The sequence below is a fragment of the Odocoileus virginianus genome, chromosome 17 (assembly GCF_023699985.2).
Source record: "Odocoileus virginianus isolate 20LAN1187 ecotype Illinois chromosome 17, Ovbor_1.2, whole genome shotgun sequence".
Lineage (NCBI taxonomy): Eukaryota > Metazoa > Chordata > Mammalia > Artiodactyla > Cervidae > Odocoileus > Odocoileus virginianus.
In genome coordinates this window covers 48,533,229-48,556,122 of record NC_069690.1, presented here as the reverse complement: position 1 = coordinate 48,556,122, position 22,894 = coordinate 48,533,229, and the positions used below count along the sequence as shown (strand labels likewise).

General features: G+C 45.0%; 1 protein-coding gene across 1 annotated transcript in view; it reads right to left on the bottom strand.

Moving 5' to 3' along the window:
- The window catches only part of PITPNC1 (phosphatidylinositol transfer protein cytoplasmic 1), a 231,980-nt gene that overhangs the window by 24,605 nt on the left and 184,481 nt on the right, over positions 1-22,894 (bottom strand). The window contains exon 6 of the mRNA XM_070479761.1: positions 20,091-20,186. Within this exon, the coding sequence (XP_070335862.1) occupies positions 20,091-20,186 (96 nt within the window). The remainder of the gene's footprint in view (positions 1-20,090; positions 20,187-22,894) is intronic.

The following is a 22,894-nucleotide window of genomic DNA, read 5'->3' as shown; positions in this document are numbered from 1 at the left end:
GGTGCTGAATCAAATCTTGCAGATAGTTTTGGGTGAAGTAGAAAAGAACAACTTTATTGCTTTGCCAGGCAGAGGGGAGAAAAGTGGGCTTGTGCCTCAAAAATTGTGTTTCCAACCTGGGAGGATTTGGTGAGTTTTATAGCAATGCTTTAAGGGTGGAGTTGCTAATAAGGATGGGGTATATGCAGAGCCCGTAATCCTTTAATCTGACTTTAGATGGTCTCCTGATGAGTTTCTTTGGTTCCTTTAATCTGGGCTCAGAGGGTCTCCTCCCTTGTTTCTGCATCCCCTCCCTTCCCTGACAGTTGTTCAATTGCTCCATCATGTCTGACTCTTTGCAACCCCATGGTCTGCAGCACACCAGGCTTCCTTGTCCGTCACCACCTCCTGGAGCTTGCCCAAATTCATGTCCATTGAGTTGGTGATGTGACCCAACCATCTTGTCCACTGTCGTCTCTTTCTCCTCCTGCCTTCAATCTTGCCCAGGATCAGGGTCTTATCCAGTGTGTAGGCTCTCTACATCAGGTGGCCAAAAATGTATTGAGCTTCAGCTTCAGCATCAGTCCTTCCAATGAATATTCAGGATTGATTTCCTTTAGGATTGACTGACTAGTCTGATCTCCTTGCAGTACAAGGGACTCTCAAGAGTCTTCTTCAACACCACAGTTCAAAAGCATCAATTCTTGGGCGCTCAGCCTTCTTTACACATCCATACATGACTACTGGAAAAACTATAGCTTTGACTATATGGACCTTTGTCAGCAAAGTAATGTCTCTGCTTTTTAATACGCTACCTAGGTTTGTGATAGCTTTTCTTTCAAGGAGCAAGTATCTTCCAATTTCATGGCGGCAGTCACCATCCACAGTGATTTTGGAGCCCAAGAAAATAAAGTTTGTCACGGTTTCCATTGCTTCCCCATCTATTGGCCATGAAGTGATAGGACTAGATGTTATCATCTTATTTTTTTGGAATGATTTGCAATGGTTAGAATATGCCCTTTGGGACTCAGGGAAGGTCATGGAGGTTGGAGTCTATTCCTTACACACAAGAAAAGGGACAGATAAAGGCCCCCCAAACCACGGAACTCCTGGAGCCAAGAGAAGCTAGAAGAAGCAAGAAAGGATTTTCCCCTAGATCCCCACTGTCACTAAGAACTTCCGTTGTCCAGAACTGTGAGAGAAACCTCAGAGGATGAGGAGTATGGTTAAATCCCCATTGCCTCTGATCAAATTCGTCTTGGGTGGGGTCTCTGCATCCAGCATTTCAGAAGCTTCCCGGGTGCCAAATTTAACCACTATTCCAAGGTACAAATGTCATCTCTGTGCTCCAGACGAGGAGCCTGAAGTTTAGAGACAACAGCTGACGTATCCACATTCTAGGACTCAAGCTCAGGTCAAACCGACTCCCAGACCTGGGCTCCCTGCACCTAGACTATGAAGATTCCCATCTGAAATTCTGGCGCAATCTGTCAGAGGGGAGCTTCAGTCTCCTCATTCGCATGAAGGTGTTAGTACTAACTCCGCTGTGGGACTGCTGCAGGGCTTAAGCTGGATAATGTCGGGAAGTCCACAGCCCAGTGCCCAACAGGTGATGCATGAGACACAGATGTCCCAGAGTGATAAGAGGCATATGATTCGGAAACATCCTTGAGAGATACCACAATTCAATTTCCTCAAATCTCATTAAGATCCTCAGGAGAAAGGAAGCAGCAATATCTTAAGCACTGTATGATCACTTCATTGTTATCCTGTGGTTGAGTGTATAGAAAAATGATTGCCAAAAAATATGGCTGCCCACCATCATGCTCGTGTCTTTGTGCCAGTGAGAGGCAGCTGGGCATTTCCATTTTCTGGAAGCTGTTGCCCATCAGTGTCCGTAACAATGGTGGTGGAAGAAATCCCAAGAAAAGGGTTTTTGCTTATTGAATGCTTCTGACTAGGTTCTGGGCCAAGGACAAATGACAGTCTTCAATATTAGAATCAACTCCTTTCCCTCTTTCTCTTATGTTTCAGGAACAAAGTTGACGAAGCAGAGAGCAAGGCAGACTGCCCCACTGTAGGCTGCTCCCTTAGAGGAAGGGATTTTACTGATGACACCAGGTTCTGAAACTACATGAGGGCACACACAGGAGATGGTCTATCCAAGCTGGGAGCTTCCCTGGCAGGTGGACACCCTCGGCGGCTATCTTCCCATGTCGGGATGGACCAGCCTTGAATCAGACAATCTGAGCATCCCAGGGGTTATTAATAGCTTTCCTCCTGAAGAGCTGAGAGCTAAACAGAGATAAATGCAATCCTTTCCTTTCAGTAATCTTCCCAACTAGGGTGGAGCTTGTTTCCCTAACGGAACCCAGCTGTATGTAAGTTTGCTAAGGTGGCTGTTCAAAGTACCACAGACGGGCTGACTTGAACAGCAGAAATGTACTCTCTCAAGGACTCTGGAGGCCAGAGGTCTGAAATCAAGGTGTTGGTGAGGTTGGTTCCCACTGGGGGCTGTGAGGAGGAATCTGTCCTGCCCCTCTGTGCTAGCTCTAGTGGTTTGGTTTGCTGAGAATTTTGGTGTTTCTTGACTTGCAGATGTATACTCTGGTCACATGGTGTTCACCCCGTGCGTCTTCACATCATCTTCCTTCTGTGCACGTCTGTCTCTGCATCTAAACTGCCCCCCTTTCCCAAGGACACAGTCATAATGGATTAGGCACACCGAACCTCACTTTCACTTGATTACCTCTGTAAAGACCCTATTTCCACATAAGGTCACACTCTCAGTTATTGAGGGTCAGGACTTCAACATATCTTTTTTGGGGGGCACCCAGGTCAACATCTAACACCAAGTCAGAGAGGTTTTCACAAAAGAAATATAGGTTCCCCTGACTCCTCCGTAGCATGTTCACCCACTTGGCCAATGCTCTTGCTTTGAGGGCGCCGCCCCGCAGCTGGCTAGCTGGGAATGTGCCAGTCTTCAAGTTCCCCTGGCCGGGGGCTTCTAAATTCACCCACAGCAAGAGCCCTGGCTCTGAATCCCATTGGTGCTCCCTAGGCCTGGCAGATGGCAAACTGGACGCTTGTCGTTAAAGCCCATCTGTATGGAAGGGAGCTGAGCTGATGCCAGGGCTTCTCCCCGGGGCCAGATGGACCATACTGGCCACCCTTCCTTTGGCGCGGATGCATCTTCTTTAGAAGGCTTCCTCCTTCCTCACCCCGGAGGTCAGTCACACCTTCAGGTTTCATCTATCTCGCACTTGGACAAAGCAGAACAAAGATGACGCTCAGGGCTTTGATTAGTGCAGCCGACGTGAAACTGTGTCCCTGCGTTTGTCAGGATCTGTCCATACCTGGGAGGTGCAAGGAGAAACCCGCGGGAGATCTCAGCCTGCCTGGAGCACAGCCTGCATCTCCGAGGCAACATTATTGGCCGACATTCACTGAGATATAAAGTCTTTGTGATTAATTACTCTTTCAATCTGAACCACAAAGGACTATAGCCAACAGGGGCTTGCCCTGTTAATTGAAATTAGAAGTCTTTGATAAATGTTAAATGAAAAAGGGCTAAGCAGTCACTGGCTAGGAAATGCTGCATTATGTAACTATAATGATCAGCCTTCAAGTAAGAATGAACTAACCCATCTGAAAGACATCAGATTTTTTTTCTGCATTTGGGAACTTTTCTTGAAGATTCCAAGGTGGTATTATTTTCACTCCCCTTTAATGAATGGCCTTTTCGATCAGGTTAAGATTTAGCCCCTAATTTGGACCAACATTCCTTTTGCATAGCTTGCAGGATCTTAGCTCCCCCAGCAGGGATTGAACCCCGGGCTCTTGGTAGTGAAAGCATGGAGTTCTAACCACTGGATTGTCAGGGGGTTCCCTGCACCAACATTTCTTGAACTTGAATCCTAAAAGGGATGCACAGAAAAATTAAAGAGCTTTCAAAGAAGCTAGTCTCCAAAGATCACATGTTAAAGGATTCTATTCATATGAAGTGTCCAGAATAGGGAAATCTAGAGACAGGAAAAGTAATGACTGCCCAGGGCTGGGTTGGGATTGAGGGTAAAAGAGTAGGGGGTGTGATAGCTAAAGCATACAGGGTTTCTTTATTGGGCTGGTGAACATGTTTACAATTTGATTGTGATGATGGTTACCCACATCTGTGAATATACTAAAATCCACTGAATTCTATACTTTAAATGTGTGAATTATATGGTGCATGAGCTGGATCTCATAAAGGTATTAAAAAAAAAACAACAACAAAACCCAACAGAACTATGGAGCTTTCAGTGCACTTGAGAATTGACCGAAAACTTTACTAAAAGGTCACCTGCTATGCATCAGTTTAAAAAAATACAACCCTAAATGCAAATTGTGGCCAGAAGCAGCCAATTCTTGCTTTGTGAGCAGTTAATACCTAAAGTGCTATTTTTAAAGCACTTGCTCCTGGCACTAGTGCGCACCGCAAACAGAGTGATCTGTGCTAGTCCTCTGCAGAGCGACTCTCTTAAAGGAACTTGACTCAGAAGGTGTGTCTGACATGCAGAAAGGCAGAGAAAAAGGTGGTTGTGGTGGTGGGGGGAGTGTTTTGGTGGGTGTTCTGAGCCCTTCTCGGTTCTAATTCAGGGCCAGAAAAACTCAAGACTCTCTACTTGAAGAAGAGGAAGTATGAGAATGGAAAATTTGAGCAAACCACAAAACCATTGAGTAGTCAAAGGCCTCTAGCCTTGAGGGTGATGCCTTTTAGGGGCTATAGAAAAGATGAAGGCATCGGGTGGAGAGGGAGGTGGGAGGGGGGATTGGGATGGGGAATACATGTAAATCCACGGCTAATTCATTTCAATGTATAACAAAAACTACTGTAATGATGTAAAGTAATTAGCCTCCAACTAATAAAAATTTAAAAAAATTAAAAAAAAAAAAAAAGAAACCAAAAAAAAAGAAAAAAAAAGAAAAGAAAAGATGAAGGCAAAAGAGAACCCTGAGAGAGGTGGTCAGGAGAAAGTGGAGGATGGAAGGAGGGAAAAGTCACGAAACTAGTTAATGCTCATCAAATACTTGCTGGAAACCAGAGTCTGGATCCAGCACTTTGGGTACACTCTCTTATTTAATCTTTGTGATAGAAGAAATATATGTGAGGTGACTCAGGGTGGCCTCAGGATAGGGCTGGGTCTCAGAAAGATTCAGTGTTTAGTCTGCTGTCCTCTAGGGTGGGGAGAAGAGAGAGGCTGGCAACTGAAATATACAAACGCTTGACAATGAGATCTGGAAAGCTTCCGGGCTGGTGAACACATCTCTGTGCCGGGGCTGCGGGTGGCATGCCTGGAGAAGGGCATGCAAGCTTGTACCTCCCTCCCTCATACTTGCCCTATGCATTTTATCCATGTGGCTGTTCCTGAACTGTACTCTTTCTGAAAAATGAGTACATGTAAATCAACTGTTTTCCTGAGTTCTGTGAGCCTTCCCAGCAAATTCTCGAATGTGACGATGATGCTGTGGGAGGAAGGGAAAAATAACCATAATGTGGTGGCCTTGAGCTTGTAACTGGCATCTGAAGTGCAAGTGGTCTTGTAGGACTGAGTCCTTGAACTTGTGCTATGTGATGCTAAAGCCAGGAAGTGTCAGAACTGAATTGAATTACTGACACCTGATTGGTATCAGAGAGTTGGAGAATTTATTGTTCTCAGAGCAAACAGAAATTCCCTCACTACAAAACCTCTAAAGTAGTATGCTGTTATCTTCATTTTGTATAATGTCCAAAAGAATGCCCCCTTCCTGTTTCCAGACTCACTCTTCACAGCTCTATCTCAGCATCCTTGCCACAGGCTCCTTCCACAAGCCTCCTCCTTCAGAAATCTTCAGATGCGAAGCAGGCATCTATCAGTCTCTACGTTCCCCTACGAACATCTAGGGCCACTTTGCAGCCTTGCCCCAGACTCAAGAGATGGCAGAGTTGCGTGTGGATGTGCAGGTCCCCAGCTTGGCAAATAGCCTTTTTTTTTTCCCACCAGATACTCCATGGGGTCGCAAAGAATAGAACATGACTGAGTGACTTTCACTTTCACTCCAGTTTCTGTAATTAGTTCTCTTGGAATACTCCCTTCACATGGCTTTGGGGTTAGGCAAGGATACCCCAAACGACTCTGAGAACTCCCCTCCCCCATCTCCAAATATGGACTGGGAATGGGGGAGAGATGGAAGACAGGCGCCATGGCAAGAGGGCCAGCTGAGCCACCTGGGCCAGTCCTGGGGTACCTGACCTCAGTGACGAGCAGCTGCTGGGGAATGTGGAATTACAACTTCTCCTTGTCCCCAGCTTTGGGCCTGGTCCCCAATTCCAGAGCAACAAGAGATGGCTCCCTAATAACCTGTTACACAAAGCTAATCTGCTCCTTCAGGCAGAGACGACTTTTTATGTATAAGATCACCTCTAATCAAAACCAGTAAAGTTATGCAAGGGCCCACCGGGAGAGGATCCCCTGCCTTACTACATGTGACAGTGAGAGGCCAGGCACCAGCTCTCCTAAAAGCCTGGGAGCCACGCTCTTCCCAGAAAAGAGTGCCATTAGGATCTGGCTCTGTTTGCAGACTTTGAGCTGGGACTGTATGTTGTGGACTGTTCACGCTCACTCTGATCTTAGCTGTGCTCTTTGGACACACGGTATGAAACACCTAACTGTATCACCTATTCATACTGAGGATACACAATTTGGCCCATAGATAGCATAAGTTCCTGAAATCAAAACCTGATAATAGACTAACAAATATTCTTGATGAGTTGCAACATGGCAACAGTGATCAGCACTGGATTAACTGTCCCTGAATCTAAGCTTGCTCCTCATATACGGTATTATTTGGGGAAACCTGGACCTCCAACTTGTTGAACAGAAACTGGGGTAGAGATAATCAATAAACTCTGCATTTGGAGGCAATAAAAGATTCCCATTTTTAAAGCTGGAGTGGATTTCAAACTTATTTTAGCTTTGGAACTCATTTTGTTTTTCAAAATATATTATTATTTAGGGGACTGCCCCAGTGGTCCAGGGGTTAAGTATATGCCTTCCAATGCAGGGGATGTGGGTTAGATCCCTGGTTGGGGAACTAATATCCCACATGTTGTGGGGCAACTAAGCTCGTACACCGCACCTACAGAGCCCATGGGCTCCAGAGCCCACACACAACTAGTGAGACGCCCACATGCTGTAACTAGGACCTGAGGCAACCAAAGCTAAATTTACTAAATAAAAAACAGCAACCTGCTTGTAAAAAACACTATTTGGAATCCCAACATATAAAGCAGGTAAAAATGAAGAGTGGATTCCTTGTACTATTTCAACCTTCATTATTTGAATTCCCTGGTGGCTCAGATGGTAAAGAATCTGCCTGGTATGCAGGAGACCCAGATTCAATCCCTGGGTCGGAAAGATCCCCAGGAGAAGGGAATGGCAACTCACTCCAGTATTCTTGCCTGGAGAATCCCATGGACAGAGGAGCCTGGTGGGCTGCAGTCTAGGAGGTCGCAGAGTCGGACATGACTGACTGCCTACCACTTTCACTTCCACGTCATAGTCTACTGGGCTCAAGAAGCACCTCAGTGGGGCCCTAGGTTCTGTGGAGCAGAACTGAATGGGAGACCAGAAGAGCTTTGGAATGAGACACCCATGGGTTTGAATTGCTGATTCAGCAACTACTACCTGTGTGAACCTGGGCAAATTATTTAACTACAGGACTGCTCTGGGGATGATAAAAATAGGAAGAGGAATGCTTCCCAAACTGGAAGTTGGTGGGTGTTTTCTTTAGGGGTTATGACTTTTCCTTTGTCTTTAACTGGTTCCTGTACTACGCAGTTGTGGGATGGCCAGGTTTTCTTTTTTCCCAGACCAGGTTTGCTTCCATCACTATTATTCACCTATAAGACAGGGAGTCGGCTTTCATGAGATCATTAAAGCTAAGGAGGGGGACTTCTCTGGTGGTCCAGTGGCTACGACTCCGTGCTCCCCATGCAGGGGGCCCAGGTTTGACCCCTCGTCAGGGACACTGATCCCACATGCCACAACTAAAGATCCCGAGTGACGCAACCAAGACCCAGCATAGACAAAATAGATAAATAAATATTAAAAAAGAAAAGTTAAAGAGGGTAACTAAGGGACTGGAAAGCCCCTTCCTCTTACTCTGTCTTTCCCAGCAATTCCCCACTCACTCGGTCATTGAGATTCGGGGTTAGCGAATTACATTTCAGAAGGAAACAAATATCTATAGAGTGTTTTTTAAAGACAGACAATAGTGTCTGTACTTTCAGCTTTGCCTGAAGGAGCCAGCTTGGTGGGGCAGGAGAAGCACAATCTTTGGAATTTGAATCAAGGCTTCCTGAAACACTAGCAAGCTACTGAGACTTTCTGAGCCTCAGTTTCCCTATCTGTAAAATGGAAACAATATCTATTCTATTTTGTAGTTATCATTAAAAGATATAGTTGAATAAAACAACTTAGCAAGGACTTTTCTTTTTCTCGAAAGTTAGTTCCTGTCCCTCTGAAGTCGGGTTTAGCAATTTGGTGACAAATCTGTTAAAACTTCTAAGGCCCAAGTTAATGAGCTGGTAATTGTATGTCTTTCTTTGGGTCCCTTAACAATAAAAGATGAAGACAAGCAACTTAATAGCACCTATTCTTTCCTGGATATTTTTGGAGCAGAAGCTGAACAGTTGTACTTGGAGTCTGCAAAAAAATTAGAAGAAGTGGAGGAGGCAATCACTGGGTCAGGTCTTATTTCTCAAGGGAAAAAAATACCACTTCCATCTTCCCAGTCATAGCTCCAGATTCTTACAGATAGTTGGGAAATGGCTTGGGCAAGACCTAGCCAGAGGATCTGATAGACACTGACCATGGTTTTTAATGAAAGAAAATAAATTTGGATGATCCGAAGACGGCCCCCAACTCAGAAGCAACTTAGAGGAGAAAACTTCACAAATGTATATTATAAAAACACTATTGGCTGGCAAGGAAGGCATTGAGTAAGACTCTACAGATGACAGATGGGATCAGATTCTCAACAGATGGAATGAAATTCAAAGGTACTGACCCCTCCCTCGGTAGGGGAATGGGCAGTCTTCCAGGCTTACGTTGCTGTTTCCTTTTGTCTCTACAAAATTAAGTAACAATAAAATGCTTTTAAAATGTGAACATGGTAAATGCATCTCTTCTAGGCAGAAATTCCTTACCTTGAATGGATAATAGATGTGACAACGTACTGGTTCCCTCGGTCCCTGGGTGAGAAGACTGGGCTTCCTGACCCTTTGGGTGGTCCTCTGTGATGAGGAGCTCCCCGACATGCCAGTCAAAACTGATCATTTCCTATGTGCATCATGCCATGAAAAAGGTTGGGATGCTCTGCTCAAAGGGTTTCTTCCCCCCTAAACATGGTGCATTTATCCTTGTTTCCCATCTTACTGCATCTGGTTAGACAGGTCCAGAGACAGTTCCAGGTATCTACATTTTTTGGAAGCTTCTAAGGGGATTCTAATCTGATTTGGGAACTCTGCTTTAAGGGTCAAGAAGTTCTGGTGTTTTAATAAGACCAAAAAATAGCAGGGGCTGATGTAGGTGACCCAAGTTCTGAGCAAGGTGTGGACTTAATGTCTGCTTTCTTGAAAGTACACAGGGAGGTTCTCCATGAGATGGGACTGAAGAAGAACTTGCTTGCATCTGTTCACTTTTGGTTGAAAGCCTTGGGCCCTTTGGACCCTGCTTCCTTCTTTTAAAGTCTTAACTCTTAAAAAAAAAAAAATAAATAAAGTCTTAACTCTTATTCTTCTAAAATACACTTGGGGACTTCCCTGGTGGTTCAGTGGTTAAGAATCCACGTGCCAATGCAGGGGGCATGCGTTTGATCTCTGGTCCAAGAAGATTCCACATGCTGCAACTACTGAAGGCTTCACACCCTAGAGTCCATGCTCTGCAACAAGCGAAGCCACCACAATGAGAAGCCCATGCACTGCAACTAGAGAGAGTAGCCCCTGCTCGCTGCAACTAGAGAAAGCTCATGTGCAGCAACAAAGACCCAGTGCAGCCATAATTAATTAATTAAAAAGTCTCAGCTGTACAAATGGCTCTACTTTCTGAAGGATTTTGCTGTACCTGCAGCAAACTCTGTCATCTTGTGAACTGGAGTGACTGACATCAACACTCTGCTTCTTTTCTCCATTCATGCCAACAGGTAAAAAGCAACATGCAAACTGATGTCCACAGCCCAACTCACGGCAGCCACTTTCCAAAGACACTTGGTTTCTGCTGAGCAACCACACCAGCAACACATCTGCAGATCTCAGTGCCAGCGTCAAAGCAGGGAGAAGGGAACATTTATTAAATGCTAACTATGTGCCAGGACTGGGCTTTCACATCATCTCACTGCATCTCATCTTATGTCTCCATTCATCCACTCATTTGAATGGAAGAAGAGATTCAAAATGGTCAGTCAGTGGTGCTGATGAAGCCAGCACCACTGTGATGGCTGTGATCACCTGGGAGGCCTCCCTAAGTGCATACCCACTGATACAACAATTTCACTTTTAGAAAGAAATACTAAAACTATACCAAAAAAAATATAGCATGAGCATGTTGCTGCAGTACTGTAACAGTGAAAGAATGGAAACACTCTAAATGTCCATCAGAGTATGGCATAATTGTACACTGGCACATTATACAGTTGTTACAAAGCCTGCCAGAGAGATGTGTGCTGCCCCAGAAAGACAGTAAGCTTATATCACTGAGAAAATGAATGTTGCAAAGTTGCATCCTATGAGCTCAATTTTATAAAATAGTGTTATGTATGTGTTATGTTTAAGTATGAACACCACAAATACCAACTTCAACAACATTTAACTCTGTGATTAGGTATCACAGAACATTTGTTTCTTTGATGTTACACATTTATGTCATGTTGGGCTTTTTTTTTGGCTGCATGCTGCAACTTGTGGGATTTTAGTTCCCTGACTAGGGATCAAATCTATGCCCCCTGCACTGGAAGCATGGAGTCTTAACTGGACTGTCAAGGAAATCCTGGATTTTTTTTTTTTAAACAAGGATCACGCATTATTTTGTGAACAGATAAACAATAAAAGTAGACACTGTTTAAAGGCCCAGTTCAGATTTCACTACTCCTACAAAGTTCCCCCTGACCACTTCTGTTTATGGGGCTGCCCCCTTCTTGACTTACGTGGTGATGGTAGAGCAGAGGAATTTTTGGGGAGTGAATCCCACATGGTGAGAAGGCCTTTCTCCTGCTGCCTCAGGCTAGGCTATCATTTAGCCTATGCTGTCAGCCTTTATCTTCCCAACCAGATCACGGGCCTCTTAAAGGTGAGGGTGTCCTACTTTTCATTGATTGTTGTCAACACCCAAGGTCTCACACTGCATCTTCACAGAGGATATGTTCTCGAAGATCATGGGAATGGTAGACTTCTCTGCAGCCTTGCTGGGACCAAGTCTTCCTGGCTAAGGTGATGGGATCGCCAATCCCATACACAAAGCGAGTCACTCAAATATCATCGAGGCCTCCCGTTGGGTGGGGTACCCTTGCTTTTCCAGGGCCATCCACCTGGATCAGTGAACAGGACGTCATCCAACTTGCAAAGGGGACTGGCGGGCAGGGAGAAGGAAAGGCAGATGCCTAGGAGATGACTCACGCTGTCCTGCACGATCAGGAGGGCCTTTGTAAAGACAGTATGGTCACCATATTGTTCTCCTGGGACCCCTGGAGGCACTTGTGTTGTCACCCAGGCTTTGGAGGAAGCAGGTTAAAAGAAGCTCCACTGAAGAATGTTCTTCTTCCCAGGGCTTTCCTTCTCATCTACTGCTCTGGCCACTTTCAGAGGCCTCCACAAGCTTCCATCTCTAATGGAACTGGCCTCATGGAGACCCTGTGACGCAGCAGCTCTGGGGGACCCTTACCCTGACCGTCGCCTTGCAGACTTCCTGCCTCAGCTTTGGTGGCTGTCACCAGGGAGCACTTCGCCCCACACCAGCAAACCAGTTCTTATTCTCCCAGAGGCACCCAGCACTGCTAAATTGGAGCCCATCACCAAACAGCTGCATTATATTCTCAGAAAGAAACAGATGGATGGAGGGAAAAGGGAAAAAAATGACAGTAACAACCCAACAACATGAACTGCACCATGCAGCCCAGTGGGAGGCAGCTGTGTTAAATCTGGCCATTTGGAGATAATTGAAAATTCTGACCACCCTCACCCGCCAAGATATAGACTGACATGAAAGTATTTTTAATTTGAGGGAGCAGAGTTATTCGAAAGAAGCACTTTGTACTGAAGGGTACAGCTATGTATGACAATATTTGCTCATTTCATCTCTTCGTTCCCTTTCTGGGGGCCCGTTGTACTCAGCAAAAGGCATTTAATCTCTCACCCTTGACAGTTATTGGAAGTTAGACACATCTCTGTTCCCTTCTCTCTCCCTTAAGAGACAATCCAGCAGATATTTACATCGGTGAGACCAATGAACTGGCTGCCAAGGATTTCTTAGTTCAGAAAAACTCTAACCCAGGGGCCTGGAGGCTGAGTTCTAAAGAGTCCCCCAGTTAACCAACTCAAAGGGAAAGCTCTAAATCAAATCCTGCCTAAGACCTCCTGTACCCTCCTACCTCCAATTATATCAGGGCTACTTGCTTCTCAGACAGTCTTACATTCTCCTTCACTGATGCCCAAGTTTAAGACACTGTGAGTTCCTTTAATTTCTCCATTAGAATTATTGTGCTCTTTATAACTGGTAAAATGGAGACTTCTTTTACATCTTCCAAAAGGAAGGAGAAATTTCCTTTTTCCTTTTTCTATTTAAAAAAAAGAAGATCAAGTTCAAATGGTGGTGGAGACTGGTGAGATTACGGCCTTTGCAGCCCCAGAGCCTAGCACAGAGCCTGGCACCCAGTAAGCACTTAATAAATGCAAACGAGGGACTTCCCTGATGGTCCAGTGGTTAGGACTCTGTGTTCCCAGTGCAGGGGCTTGGATTTGACCTCTGGTTGGGGAAAACTAAGATTCCTGCATGCCATGGGACAAGGCCAAAAAAATAAAAAATCAAATCAAATCAAAATAAAAATGACTGCAGTGAATCGAGGAGAAAGAGGGCTGGACTTGAGCCAACACAGAAGCCTCTGAGTCAGAGCTCCCTAAGTCTGACTTTTGGAGATTGTCTAGGCTTGACCAATGCTGGAGGCTGGGTGTCGAGATTTGCTTCCTCATCCCAAACGGCCAGCTCAGCTTGGCAGGTGTGGGCTCACTGCCCATGTCCTCTGAGCGCGTGTTATGACTTATCATCTCCAGTTCCTCCTTCCTGGGCTGGGATCTTCACCTTGAAATCTTGGCAGAGCATCAAAGGGATGGACATCTTGGCAGAGGAAAGAACCCACGTGTCAACCACATAACAAGTACAACCTGCTCAGATGTTGGCTTCACTTCATCTTTGCTGCTTGGGTGGTGCGTAAGTGACTTGATCCAAAGAGTTATGATTCTGATGGGCTCAGGGCCTTGGCGGGGCTGCGTGGAGACTCATGGAGGTGCCCTCTGCGCCTGAGAAGTCACACTGATTTTTTAACAATGCAGTGCTGCCCTGCAAAGTCCTGCTACATGTAGGAGAGTAAAAAACTTGAGATTGAGAGGCTCTTGGGAGCTGCAGCTCAGGCCCCTGCTGTGGCTGGAAACAGTGGCAAAATGATAACAAAGATGGTGCTGGGCTGGGCTCTCAGCAGATTCTGAGCCTCGAGTTCTGCTAAAACTCTGGTTAGTGGGGGCTCTTATGCCACCAGACAGAGGGCACCCCGCAGAAAATTTCTAGCTCCTGTCACCTTAATGAGAGAGGCATCCTTGCCTCTCATGTGGTTTGGAGGTTTCCAGGGACAAATGGAAAAAGAAAAGAAAATACTTCAACCCTCTGCTTAGTCCTGGGTGGCAGTGTGTGTGTGTGTGTGTGTGTGTGTGAGAGAGAGACAGAGACACACAAGAGCTGAGTGGTGACCCAGATAACCCTGGTCTGAATGGATAAACCTCAAAAATCTCAAAACAGATTGAGTCCACCAGCACTTCAGCCTTCTCTGCAGAAACTGTGTTTCCTATTTATGATGCTGACACAGTCAACTTATAAAGATGGATTGGAAGAAAAAGCGCATAAAGCTGTAGACCGCAGATTAATATATATGGAACTGATGCACAACTGTTAGCTTAACGGCTACAAATGCATTTGCTTTGATAGCACTCGTTCTGAGATTGTCACTGCTAGAAGGAAAAAAATAAAGCCCATAGCTTTCACTCATTCATTCAACAACTGTTCTGTGAGCAGCTGCTATGTGCTGGTGCTATACTATCTGCTGGGGTACGGAGATAAAGAAGACAGACCTTTTTTTTTGTGGAGCTAGCATCATCTAGAAACCACAGACCAAAACTCTTGCTCCAGCGGGGAGGGAGTGAAGTGCCCAGGAAGCCCACAGAGTAGAAGTTGCGTTTGACAGAACTCTAAACACTAATGACTAGAAGCTTTCCAATTGAGAGGCACAGAGGTGGTGAGGGTCAGAAAGGGGAGAAGGCAGAGGACCATACTAAAGGATTGAGCTTTTAAGCAGAAAATGACAAGGTCTGATTTCATTTTAGAAAGAAACTCTTGTGGCAGGGAGAAGGATCTTAATTATTTACAGTGTATAGAGGAGAAATTTGTTTGGAAATGACTTCTAAACTGGTTGTTTCCCTCATTCTCAGTTCAGTTGCTCAGTCGTGTCTGATTCTTTGCGACTCCATGGACTGCAGCACGTCAAGCTTCCCTGTCCATCACCAACTCCCCGAACTTGCTCAAACTCATGTCTATTGAGTCGGTGATGCCATCCAACCACCTCATCCCTGTCGTCCCCTTCTCCTCCTGCCTTCAATCTTTCCCAGCATCAGGGTCTATTTCCAGTCAGTCAGTTCTTCGCATCAGGTGGCCAAAGTATTGGACTTTCAGCTTTAGCATCAGTACTTCCAATGAATATTCAGCACTGATTTCCTTTAGGATTGACTGGTATGATCTCCTTGCAGTCCAAGGGACTTTCAAGAGTCTTCTCCAACATCACAGTTCAAAAGCGTCAATTCTTCAGTGCTCAGCTTTCCTTATAGTCCCACTCTCACATCCATACATGACTACTGAAAAAACCATAGCTTTGACTAGACGGACCTTTGTCAGCAAAGTAATGTCTCTGCTTTTTAGTATGCTGTCTAGGTTGGTCACAGCTTTTCGTCCAAGGAGAAAGCGTCTTTTAATTTCATGGCTGCGGTCACCATCTGCAGTGATTTTGGAGCCCAAGAAAATAAAGTCTGTCACTGTTTCCCGTGTTTCCCCATCTATTTGCCAGAAGTGATGGGACCAGATGCCATGATCTTAGTTTTCTGAAAGTTGAGTTTTAAGCCAACTTTCACCAAGAAGCTCTTTAGTTCTTCTTTGTTTTCTGCCATAAGGGTGGTGTCATCTGTATATCTGAGGTTATTGATATTTCTCCTGGCAGTCTAGATTCCAGCTTGTGCTTCATCCAGCCTGGCATTTCACATGATGCATTCTGCACAGAAGTTAAGTAAGTATGGTGACAATATACAGCCTTGACGTACTCCTTTCCCAATCTGGAACCAGTCTGTTGTTCCATGTCCATTTCTAACTGTTGCTTCCTGACCTGCATACAGATTTCTCAGGAGGCAGGTAAGGTGGTCTGGTATTCCCATCTCTTGAAGAATTTTCCACAGTTTGTTGTGATCCACACAGTCAAAGGCTTGGCACAGTCAATAAAGAAGAAATAGATGTTTTTCTGGAACTCTCTTGCTTTTTTGGTGATCCAATGGATGTTGACAATTTGATCTCTGGTTCCTCTGCCTTTTATAAATCCAGCTTGAACATCTGGAAGTTCTTGGTTCATGTACTGTTAAAGCCTCGCTTGGAGAATTTTGAGTATTACTTTGCTAGCATGTGAGATGAGTGATATTGTGCGGTAGTTTGAGCATTCTTTGGCATTGCCTTTTATTGGGATTGGAATGAAAACTGACCTTTTCCAGTCCTGGGGCCACTGCTGAGTTTTCCAAATTTGCTGGTGTATTGAGTGCAGCACTTTCACAGCATCATCTTTTAGGATTTGAAACAGCTCAACTGGAATTCCACTAGCTTTGTTCGTCATGATGCTTCCTAAGGCCAACTTAACTTCGCATTCCAGGATGTCTGGCTCTAAGTGATTGATCACACCACTGTGGTTATCTGGGTCATGAAGATCTTTTTTGTATAGTTCTTCTGTGTTTTCTTGCCACTTCTTAATATCTTCTGCTTCTGTTAGGTCCATGCCGTTTCTGCCTTTTATTGTGTCCATCTTTGCATGAAATGTTCCCTTGGTATCTCCAGCCCTTATTCTCAGTCCCTAGCTAATGACACACGACCCAAACAGCCTTGGAAACTCACTCTCTCCCTTCTGGTGGGTTCATACTACAATCTGGATTCTGAAAGTTGACTGATGGTGGGTTTGGGTCACAAGGGAATCCCATGGAACACACTTTTCCTATGGTTTTACTGCAATTCCCAATTATGCTCTTTCCTTTGTGGTCTAACTGCCAGAGACAGTGAGAAAAAATTCTACATGTAATGTAGGCTGGTGATCGTCTGGGAAGCAGTGCTTGACAGAATGTGTAGGGCCGAGCCTTCTGGGGCCCCTTTCTCCCACATCCATTAAGTAACCCTGGGTATGAGAGCAAAATCCAGACTGCCAATGAATGAAATCCAATTCATCTCCAATGACCTTTACTTTCAGGGCAGGATTTTCCAGCCTTGGCATACTGACATGTGAGGGTTGGGATTCTCTGGTGGCTCAGAGGTAAAGAATCCGATTGCCTGCAGTGCAGGAGACTTGGCTTCAATCCTTGGGTTGGGAGGATCCTCTGGAGAAGGAAATGGCAACCAGTATTCTTGCCTGGAAAATTCCATGGACAGAGGAGCCTGGTGGGCTACAGACCATGGGGTCAGAAAAGAGTCAGACACAACTTAGCGACTAAACAACAACTCTTGTTGTGGGGGCTGTCCTGTTTATTCTAGAATGTGGTTACGGTTGGTAGCACTCCCAAGTTGTGACAACCAAAAATGTCTCCAGACATTGTAAGCATCCTTGTGGGGTAAGGATGCTCTCAGTTGAGAGCCACTGCTCTTGGAGACAGTTTTCCATTATCTTATCTGATTTCTCAGTAGCACTAAGCATAACCATTCGCTCTCTTCTCTCGAAACTTGCATCCCTTGGTGCTTTCTTCTTGTTTTCCTTCTAATTCTCTGTTCAGTTCTTTGCAGATTCCTGGGGCCTCACCATCCTCTCTCTGATCTCCAACTACTGTCCTAAATGTGATACTAGGACCTGAACTTATACTTTATGCTTGTTCACTCTCATTCATCCTCAGGACTTTAAATTCTTCTATTTCCAAAATACTCCCCAATTTGTCTCTATCCCAGATCTCTTATCTAAGCTCCAGACTCATTTCTGTTTGTTCTAGATGTCTCACTGGCATCACAAAATCTATCTGTCTTTCTCCAAAATCCATTCCTTTTCTTCTCTCATCCCCATCTATCTGTTGTCCACGCAGTAAACCTTAGGGTCATCCTGACTCTTCCTTTTCTCTTATCTTCACACCCAGTTTATGACCAATCGCTATCAATTCTATCTTCAGTAGATACCTCAGAACCTTCTGCTCCCAGCCCTCCAGCTCAAGTTACATATAACCTAAATAACTAACACAGTAGATAATTCCGATGACCTCAGTGGTTTCCTGACTTCCACTCTGCTCCTGGACAGTCCATTCTCCACCCAGAGCAAACTTTTAAAAGCATAAATCAGAGCACATGATGCCCCAGCTTTAATTCCTTCAGAGGATTCCACTGCAGGTGAATAAAATCTAAGCATCTTAACGTGGCCTCATCATCTTTCCCAACCTCCCCGCCTGCCGTTCTTCCTTCTGTTGCTGCCGCCACACTGGTCTCTTTTGCTTCCTCCCAGGTGTCACCGTGGGACTCCCATGCATGCTGTCACCTCCACCTGGAGCACTGACCCCAGCTCTTTTCCTCCTGTGGGTCATGTCTTCCCGAGCATCTTTCCTGATCCCATCCTCTTATGTTCAGTTTCCTTATCATGGTCTCTCCCTGCAAACTTCCTTAACTCCACATGTTTATTATGGGATTAGTTCTTTATTGCCTGGCTCCCGTGCTAGACTGGAAGTGTTGTAAGGGAAGAGACCCTCTGTGTCTCTTCTGTTCATTGCCATGTCCCCATCTAAATATTGTCTGTGACACGCAGTGAGTACTCAGTACATATTTACTGGATGAGTGACTACTCCCCTCTCATTTCCTTGGTCAAACTGTATCTTGAAAAGAATACTTTATGGCCCAGGAAAATGAATGACAGTGAAGCATGAAAAAAGTGTTCCTCGAGTATCTGTGTCAATGAGGAAAAGCTTGCCGGTGCTGGTTCTTGGGAGCACAAAGCTCAGGGAGATGAGTCAGGCACTGGCTGACAGAAATGAGTCTTGTTGATTTTGTCATTAGTATTCTGTATCTGTGCTAAGACTTTCCACTGAATCAGGGGATTCCCGATGCCAGGCAGGACCACACTGAAGCCATCTAAGAGGAAGAGCTGAAATCAGTTCAGAGTGTTCTGGCAACTCTGCCTTTCTAGAAGGTTTGAGCTACCAAAGGGACCAGGATGTTCAGGTAAGACAACAGTCCCCCAGGCTCAAGAAGCCACAGAGGTGGCAAGGCAACAGCTTCACCCAGTGCGCTGCATGATGCTTTCCCCATCACTGACGCCCTGTAAGTATTGGTGGCCTTGAGATGAAACCACAGAAAAGTAAGACAAGGGGAGGCCAGATTTCTCTTCTTGAGCAGGTCCACAGTTATGCAGAGGGCATTTTGCTTTGTTTTTCTGAAAATTCATGAGTGTGGCTGGCTGCAGAGTATAATGTAAATGGATAACATTCAAGGGCTCAGCCTTTGAGTCCCACCAAGAGGCATTCCCATCAGCCTCTCCCAAGATTTGAAGGGACAGCAGCTGCAGAGCACATGCCTGCAATTAGGCAGCTAAGCATTCGCTAAGACTGGGTTAGACTCTGACATCCAAATGGATCCCAAAAGGTGGAGGCAAAAAACATCTGAACCACACTTAGAGCCCAGCGTGCGTCACGGTGGGATTCATTCTTACCGGGTTTATTTATTACATCTTAAATCAGCCTTAATGAAGCCGAGGAAAGAGTTTCAAGGTCCATGTGTTACCGCTCAAGGACGAGAAGAGGGCCACGAGTCCAAACATACTGTGATTGGCTGCATGTTGCTAAACAACAAAAATAGCCCAGCATCTGTTGTTGCAGGGCTGGGACGTTATTTACAAGGGGGTCACCCAAGTTCCATCAGCAGCCATTAATAAAATACTAACAGGCCCTAAGTGGTGACTTATACTAACAGGATAAAAGTTTGCACTGAGGCAAACAGTGGATTCTGGCAGGTGGAAATCATACGGAAAGATATTTTCTTAAATTTATTCTCAGTCAAGATAAAAAAAAGGAGAGAGCTTTATGAAGGTCCTTTCAGTTTTGAGACGAAGTTTCTGTGCAGAGACAAGCTGCCCAAGTTTCAATATTCACCCAGGGAGGACTCACTGAGCCTTTTCTTTGTGTTAGACCCCGAAGACATAAATAAAACACAGCCCCTGCAGAGGAGGAGACAGGCTGGCCCAGGCCTGGCCAAACAGGAAGCCAGAGGTGGCCACTGTGTTTTATAGGCCAGTTTTCAGTTGTGTGGTTCAGCCTTGCGAGTTATTTTGCTGTCCAGAATGATGGCAGAGCTGGGGAGACAGAAGACTACATTGACACTGAGTGGCAGCTGGGGTTAATGATGGGCCCCAAGAAGTAGGAACTCCACTCTGAGTCTCAAAGTAAAGAATTCAGTAAGATGTAACAGTAAATTGAATCAACACAAAGACAGATGGATGTGTCCTGGGTCAGGGTGGACTTAACACAAGTTTGCTGAAAGAATAACTCTCTTCCCCATGACAACCCGTCTATTGCTCACCTCAGATTCTTTGTAGTAACGTTCTGGAATTTCATCACAGGCAATATCGATAAAGCAAACTTCTCTCTCCAGGTCTTTGGCTTCATTGTCAAAAATCTGAAAGAGCAGAGCAACAAATCAAAGGTTAGTGACGGTAGGTGAGATCCTCAAGGTGCCCACAAGTTGGCCCGGTGCGTGAGGCAGAATGACTCCCCACAGAGCATCTTCACATGGCTCAGGGCCCCTGGTGAGAGCTTTCCGCTGCCTCAGAATGTGCAAGAATCATGAGAAGCTTTTATTCATCGCTTACATTTTGTCACATCAGAGGCAGGTGTAGCATCAATCACCGCTTGGTGAGGGGAAGAAGATAAAACAAGCTGTTTTTAGAAGTTCAAGAGTGAAGAAATAAATCTCTTCCAAAAAGGAAGTCTGCTGATTTTTGGCAGTTAATCTAAACAGGGAGAGGGAAGAGGCTAAAAAGGTTCTGGGTAGATAGGAGACAAAAAGCAGTAATACAGCCTGAGATTTAGAGAAGAAAAATAAGGTGTTTTTTTTTTTTTTTCATTAAAGTGTTTACATATATTTAATTTTGGAAATAACACACACTCATTGCAGAAAATACAGATAAACAGAAAGAAGAAAATATAGACTGTCCACAATCCCATTACCCAGTGTATTATTCTTGATCATTTAAAAGCACGATTTCTTTGGTACACATAGGGGTATGAAGGTGGAGCTTAAAAAAGTACTGAGATGGCTTCTTGTCAATCTAGGCTTGGTTCTACAGGCCCAGAATGCCCAACACTTGCAAAGAAATATGTAAGAGAACCACGTATATAGATATACACTCTGGTGGGAAGACTAAGTTCGTCTACTTTTCCCCACTGCCATTTTTTTCTGACCTTACAGGGATATCTTCTCATCACTTCTGAAGGATAGTAAAAAGATTAAGTTCGCAAATCACTTCATCCTTGGAGAAAGTCTTAATTGTATCCCTATCTCACTGTTCAGCTAATTCCTACAAGGGAATCATCTGCTAACACTAATTAAATCTGACTCGCCAGAAGAGAACGAAATATTTTGGAAGAAGAGGGTGGTTGATGCCTAAGAACATTGTCTTGACATAAATTTGGAGCCTATTAATAACATGTTCTCCCCCAGGATAGCATCTGGAGGGCTCTTTAAAGTTGAAACTGCTAGTCCTTTCCAAATGCTTTCTGAATAATATTTGTGCTGGTAATTATCTGGCCAGGCTGCTGTTTGCTCTGTCACCAATTTTCTTCTATAATGGTTAGATATTGGACTCTTCAGATCTGTTCAAAGAGATTGACTCCCCAATCAAGTGAACTGAGGAGGCCACTGTATTTTCCTTAAAGGCAGAGGAAGACTGGTTCCTGGATCAGCTCTGATTCCGACCATGGCCAGGTGAATTCAAGTGCTTGGAGACACTCCCAAAGTGTTTGGGACGGAGAGGTAGATTGCTTTGAAATGAAATGGAGAAATGGTGGGAAAATAAGTTCGAGTGGAGACATGAAACACAAAATGAAACACTGGGTCTCAGGGTGTTTGTGTGTTTCACTCTCTCTCTTTTCACTTGAGTCTCTTTTAAGTGTGTGCCAGAGAAGACATGTGCCTCATTAAGAAAACAAAACAGACGCAACACCCCAGGGGCAAATGAGCTGCTAGAGAGTAAATTACAAGAGAAGTTAGAGAGCTTTGACATTTATTGGTGGTAAAATTTATGGGACTGAAAGAAAGGGAAATGAACAGGGGTTAAGGGAGTTATTGACAGATTAGGTGGCTTTTCCTAATTTAATTCACATAGTTTTGGATCACCCATTATTACATTATTGCCTTTCTGCTCCAAATTCACCCTTTAGTCTCTGCTCTAACAGACCAGACCCTGTAGGCACCTCTTGACAGTGAGTATGACACTAAGCCATGTATTAGAGGAACCCTGCAGGAAGAAGGGGGCTTCTCTTCCTGGTGTGAATCTTATTCCTGCTGCACAATCTGTTGAGGGGAGAGGGGAATGAAGTGCTGCTCCGTCCCAGCTGCATGACCAGACTGCATGCCCAGCTGCTTGGTGACTTTGGAGTCCGTGCCTTCACTGTGGCCCTTCTGATGTAGGCACCCCTCTGCTCCAGCCGCACATCGCCAATGGTGCCCAGACTCTATATTCTTGCCCATCAGTCTCATTTCACTTGTACCCAGGGGGAACTTCTCTGCCATCCAGCAACTGTGGACCACCTCTGGTCCAGGAAACCCAGCAAACTTCTCTGCCATCCAGGGCTATGATCACAGTCTCTGCAAGGAGGTCATGCTCCAGCCATGGAGGTGGACCCCTTCTGAGTTTGTTCTTCCTAGTGTCCACTTCCCCAGCCTTAGGTACCTTTTAGACTTCTCTTTACATCTTTATAATTACTTGTATCAAAGTTTCAGTTCAGTTCAGTTGCTCAGTCGTGTCTGACTCTTTGCGACCCCACAGGCTGCAACACACCAGACCTCCCTGTCCATCACCAACTCCTGGAGTATACTCAAACTCATGTCCATCACAACAGTGATGCCATCCAACCATCTCATCCTATGTCATCCCCTTCTCCTCCCGACTTCAATCTTTCCCAGCATCAGGGTCTTTTCCAATCAATCAGTTCTTCACATCCGGTGGCCAAACTATTGGGAGTTTCAGCTTCAGCATCAGTACTTACAGTGAATATTCAGGACTGACTTCCTTTAGGATTGACTGGTTTGATTGCCTTGCAGTCCAAGGGACTCTCAAGAGTCTTCTCCAACATCACAGTTCAAAAGCATCAATTCTTCGGTGC